This window comes from Quercus suber, unplaced genomic scaffold (assembly GCF_002906115.3).
Source record: "Quercus suber isolate HL8 unplaced genomic scaffold, Cork oak 2.0 scaffold_459, whole genome shotgun sequence".
NCBI lineage: Eukaryota > Viridiplantae > Streptophyta > Magnoliopsida > Fagales > Fagaceae > Quercus > Quercus suber.
The window spans coordinates 513,243-519,103 of NW_027069910.1; the positions used below are offsets into that span (position 1 = coordinate 513,243).

At 43.1% G+C, this 5,861-nt stretch overlaps 1 protein-coding gene across 1 annotated transcript; it reads right to left on the reverse strand.

Moving 5' to 3' along the window:
- Positions 1 to 2,281: 2,281 nt before the first annotated feature.
- Positions 2,282 to 3,691, reverse strand: LOC136062844 (uncharacterized). The gene has a single exon (XM_065762449.1). It carries the CDS (start codon positions 3,689 to 3,691, stop codon positions 2,282 to 2,284), a length of 1,410 nt encoding a protein of 469 aa, XP_065618521.1.
- Positions 3,692 to 5,861: the final 2,170 nt, after the last annotated feature.

A 5,861-nucleotide genomic window follows, 5' to 3' on the forward strand; every position in this document is an offset into this window, starting at 1 on the left:
CTGAGCGCCTGTTGCTTTAGCGAGGTCTAGCCCTGCTACTAATACTTCATACTCAGCCTCGTTGTTGGTTGTAGGGAAGTCCAGGCGGATCATGCACTTAATCTCATCTCTTTCAGGGGTTTGGATTACTACACTAACCCCTCCTACGTGCCTGTTGGAAGATCCGTCTGTGTAGATGCTCCACTGTGGGGCTGTTTCTACCCCTATGCCTTCCGAACTAGTAAATTCTGCAATGAAATCAGCAACGGCTTGCCCCTTTATCGCAGTTTACAAGTGGTACTGTATATCGAACTCACTTAGTTCTACTGCCCATAACGCCATCTGTTCGGCAGTCTCTAGGCTGCTCATGGCTCTCCTTAGGGGTTGGTCCGTCAAAACTACAATTGTATGGGCGTGGAAGTAATGCTTGAGCTTCCTTGCTACTGTTACTAGCGCGAGGGCCAACTTCTCTATTTGAGGGTACCTTTCTTCTGCTCCCCGGAACGCCTTACTTATGAAGTAGACGGTTTTTTGTGATCCGTGCTCCTCCCTGACTAGGGCCGCGCTGATTGCTGCTTGAGAAACTGCCAAGTAGAGGTAGAGCACTTCCACTGACTTTGACGGGTTGAGTAATGGTGGAGATGATAGGTATTTCTTCAAATCCTCAAATGCTTTCTTGCACTCATCCGTCCAATTGAATGATTTTCTTAAAGTACGGAAAATGGAAGACATTTATCCGTCGCTTTCGAGACGAACCTGTTCAGGGCTACAATTCTACCGTTCAATCTTTGCACCTCCTTGATCGTTTTTGGCGGTTCTAACTCTATGATGGCCCGAACCTTCTCCGGATTAACTTCAATACCTCTATGGGAAACCATGAATCCCAAGAATTTCCCTGCCGTAATACCGAACGCGTATTTTTTTAGATTTAGCTTCATATTATACGACTGAAGAGTGTCGAACATTTCTTGTAGATCTGCCAGGTGATCAGGTTTGAGAAGGCTTTTTACCAGCATGTCATTGACATACACTTGTACGTTCCTCCCAATCTGGTGCGCGAACATTTTGTTCATTAGTCTTTGGTACGTTGCTCTAGCGTTCTTGAGCCCAAACGGCATCACCTTGTAGTAAAAAAGGCCCTGGCTAGTGACAAAGGATGTCTTCTCCTCATCAGCCTTGTCTAACTTAATTTGATTATAGCCCGAGAAGGCATCCATGAAGCTCAAGAGTTGGTGTCTTGCCGTTGAGTCTATCAGGGTATCAATCTGAGGTAACGGGTAACTATCCTTTGGGCACGCCCTATTGAGGTCCGTGAAGTCGACACACATTCGCCATTTTCTGTTAGCTTTTTTGACCATTACCACGTTCGCTAGCCAATCAGGGTAATATACCTCCCGAATGAAGTCTACTTCGAGTAGCTTCCTGACCTCTTTTGCTATTACTTTGTCTCGCTCTTCAGCGAACACTCACTTTTTCTATCTTACAGGTGAAAATGCGGGGTTCACGTTTAACTTGTGAACTATGACTGAACGACTAATCCCGAACATGTCCTCATGGTTCCAGGCAAAAACATCCTGATTCGTCTTGAGGAATGCTGTAAGTGCTTGACGTGTTTGCTGGCTGGCCAACGTCCCCATTCTAGTCGTTCGTTGAAGTCTTGACTCATCAAGTATTACTTCTTCTGGTTCCTCGACTGGTTCCGCCGCGATCCGCTGCTCTTCTATGCACATGGTCTACTGGTGGTCGTCCATTTCCAACATGGCTATGTAGCACTCAAGGCGGCCACCTGATTTCCCCGTAACTCCCCGACCCCATACTCCGTGGAGAACTTAATCATCAGGTGGTACGTTGAGGTTACTGCCTTCCATGCATTAAGGGTTAGTCGTCCAAGGATAGCGTTATACGTTGATAAGCAGTCGACCACAAGGAATGTCACATCTCGAGTAATCTGTAGGGGGTAGTCACCTACTGTCACCGAAAGTGTGCCCTCACCCAATGGAAATACTCTCTTTCCTCCAAATCCCACCAACAGGGCGTTCATTGGTATCAGTCGTTCTCTGTCAATCATCATTTGTTGGAACGCTGGGTAATATAGGATGTCTGCCGAGCTGCCATTGTCAACCAACACTCTGTGCATGTTGTATTCTCCCACTCGTAGGGTGACAACCAATGCATCGTCATGCCGGTGGTGAAGACGTCGTGCATCTTCTTCTGAAAATCCGATGATTGGGCTATCCCTCCGTACTATTTTTGGTACTGAGCCTGTCAAGTGGACGTTCTGAACCACGCGGAGGTAAGTCTTCTATGCCTTTTTGGATGACCCGGTTGTCGCTGTACCTCCTACGATCATCCTTATATCTCCGATTGGGGGTTTAGGATGCTCATTATCCCTTCGGGGCTGCTGCTCTTGAGGTGGTGGTTCCATCCTCTCTTTGTTGACGAACTTCTGTAATTTCCCTTGTCTGATAATGGCCTCTATCTGTTGCTTTAAATTGTAGCAATCGGCTGTGTCGTGGCCGTGATCGCGGTGGAAACGGCAATATTTGTCTCTTGATCTTTTGCTGGGGTCCCCTTTCAGTTTCCCAAGAAAGGTTAGTGTCCCTTCGTCCTTGATTTGCATTAGGACTTGGTCTATTGGGGCAGTCAGCGGGGTGAAGCTTATAAACCTTCCTCCTGGTGGTCTGGAGCGTCTCTCATCCCTTCTGTCTCCCATTCTTGGTTTCTTCAATCCTTGGTCCCGTTGTCCTTCTTCCTGTCGCTCCCTTTTTTTAGGCTTTTCCTCCCGAGCCAGCAATGCGTCCTCGGCATTCATATATTTGGTTGCCCTGTAGAGTACTTCTGACATGGTCTTCGGGTAGTTCTTGTATAAAGAGAACAGAAATTTGGCCTTCCGCAACCTATTTGTGAATGCTGCTACCAGTATTTTGTCGTCGGCTTCGTCGATTGAAAGTGCTTCCTTATTGAAGCGCGTTATGTAGGATCTCAGCATCTCGTCCTCCTGTTGCCTGATACTCATTAAGCATGCCGTGGACTTTTTATACCTGTGCCCTCCGATGAAGTGTGTAGTGAACTGAGCGCTTAGCTCCTTGAAGGTGCTGATGGAGTTTGGCGTCAATCGGCTGAACCATACCTGTGCGGGGCCCTTGAGCGATGTTGGGAAGGCCCTGCACATGATCTCGTCTGCTACCCCTTGAAGGTGCATCAGGGTTTTGAAGGTCTCTAGATGATCCAGAGGATCCTTTACTCCGTCGTAACTGTCTATATGTGGCATACGAAATTTATGGGGTAAGGGGAAAGAGTTGACGGCCGCAGTGAACGGTGAGTCGGTGCAATTGACCAAATCATCAAGATCACTGGACACTCGCCCCTTGAGCGTGTTCATCATAACCTCCATTTGTTCCTTCATCGCCTGCATCTCAGTGACTATAGGTGGCGGAGTTGCATTCATCAGAGATGGCATGCTTAAGTTCTGTTTTACAGGTTTGCTTGGGGCGTTGCTGCCCTTAGGTCTTTCCTGGTTTCTTCTTTCAGCGTTGTTCCCTTCTTGATCTTCTCGTTGGTCATTCAGCGCTGCATTCTTTTGGTGCAGTTGTTCTTCCAAGTCATGATTTTGTTTAGTGAGGCGTTCTACGGCTGCGGCGAGAGTTCGAACTTGTCTCTCGAGGGCAGTTGTGGGTGGTTCCTCTCCTTGAACGTCGTTTGTGGTTACCATTAAGTGGGTGAGTACCATGCAACCCTTTTGTCCGGGAAACGGTAATATGGTTTACGAATCTCAACTGTGCGGTTCCCACAGACGATGCCAACTGATGATGCCAAAAAATTCACCAGTGAGCCACACGATACTCGCACACTCTAAACAACACCTACACAATAAAAGGGGAAGACCTAATAGAGAGAACCGGTGTGGTGCCGGCCAAATACCTTCCGAAGGTCAAGTTAGAATTTCTTTCAACTCTAGAGTGCTAGAGAGGGGTTAATCATGCGTACTGTAATTTATAAGGGTATTAGGGCTTTTATAATAGTAAAGGGTTAACATCTCTTCCTTGGCGCGGAAGTCTTTTCCTTATAGGACTCTTCTTGTATGATCCTAAACGTGATGGACAAGGTATTTTCTTGTGGAGAAGACTCATATTAACGAGCATATCTTCCAAAATCTTATTTGTGCTAGAATTCCTTTGATCTTGGGATTCTTTGATGTGTTTTGTGGATATTGGGCCCGTCCAGCCTCGGCCCATGGAGGATGGCCCATCAGGCCCGTTTTATGAAGATTTTTCCCTCTTCACCCACAGATTACAAGCACCAAACTGATATACCCGTAGATCGGCGCTGCCGCTGCCCATCAGAGATGGAGATCGGCGTTGTTTGTACTCAGAGAGGAAGAGAGAATCATGTGTCTGGGTATTGGGGGAGAGTGATGGAAAAAAAAAGGGGAGAAAAGGTGATGTATACATGGGTAAGGTACTCAGGCTGTGGGTCAGATATGGATCCCACAAAAAGTGTGGAGTTTAGAAAATTGGGGTATTTTAAGTGATGAATGAGGAGTGATGAGTGATGAGTGATGAAAATTGAGTAAGGAGTGAGGAGTGATGGTTTTTTAAAAGCCAAACAGCCCATTATTTTCCAAACTCAGCAAAAAATGAAGACTCACATCAAGAAATAATTTTGCTTATTGATATGGTCTAAAATTGACTCATGGTCTGGAAATTAGGAATGACATTTGAAATATCAATCAAGGAGGGTGTCATGTTTGCCAGAGTTACATCTTGTGTTGGGGAAATGCATATAAGGACTAAACTTGACTCATGGTCTGGAAATAGGAATGATATTTGAAAATTTAGAAATCCTAGCTTAATATGGTAAATATAGAAATATTAGGCATGGAGGGTGTCATGTTTGCCAGAGGTGCATCCTGTGTTGAGGAAATGCATATGAGGACTATGGAGGTAGTGTTGTGTGCAAGGGCTTTTGGATAGCATTCTCATATAAGATTGTGTGAAAAATTATTATGAGTTTGAGAAAGATAGAAACGAAGAAAAATAGACACAGTCAAGTAGAACTACAAGAGTGAATATTATTTAGATGGCTCAACCTTAGGCCTACGTTCATAGACGTTGACGAGGGGAATTTCCATTAACAAATATGAAAAATAGAGAAGTAGTATAAATGCAGTTTCACAAACTTTAAATACACCCAAAAAGCTCTCACAAATCACAAAGAATAAGTACGGATTTACCTTACTCAATTGTCTCATGGCATCCTATTTATTTATTTACCTTCTTTTTTTTTTTTTCAAAACCGCACAAGATATATATAATTATGGGCATTGTTTATTACACACTTGTGTATATGCACACAAGTGTGTAATAACTCTAAAATCTTGAGTTTAACTCATGATTTCAAAATAGAAAATGTGAGTTAGACTCAAGATTTAGTGTTATTTAACACTTGTGTAATACACACAAGTGTGTAATAGGTTTTATTCATACTAGTCGCAGACCCAAGGAATTCATGAGAATTTATAATTATTTTGAGATGTGGTATAATGTATAATTTATTGTAAATAATTTGTTCTCTCTAAAAATTAAATAATTTCTAAAAGTAATTTTCATCTCTCTATTTTTCCAAATATATAATTGTATCATTTTTGGTGTTTTTAATTGATATTATTCATTTTTGAAGTGGTCCGTATTTTTCTATTTATTGTTAATATGCACTATATTTTCCTAATTTCTTTTAGTACAACTAAATTTTTTAATTTTCAAATTTATTATTCAAATTCTCACTCTCTTAAGGAGATTATCATGGTAATAAAAGATTATCATATAATTACAACTGATATTACACAAACAATTAATAATACTCTTAACCGAAATGGACCAAAA

Coding starts and splice junctions, on each gene's coding strand:
- LOC136062844 (XM_065762449.1), bottom strand. CDS start 3,691: ATGGTAACCACAAACGACGTTCAAGGAGAGGAACCACCCACAACTGCC.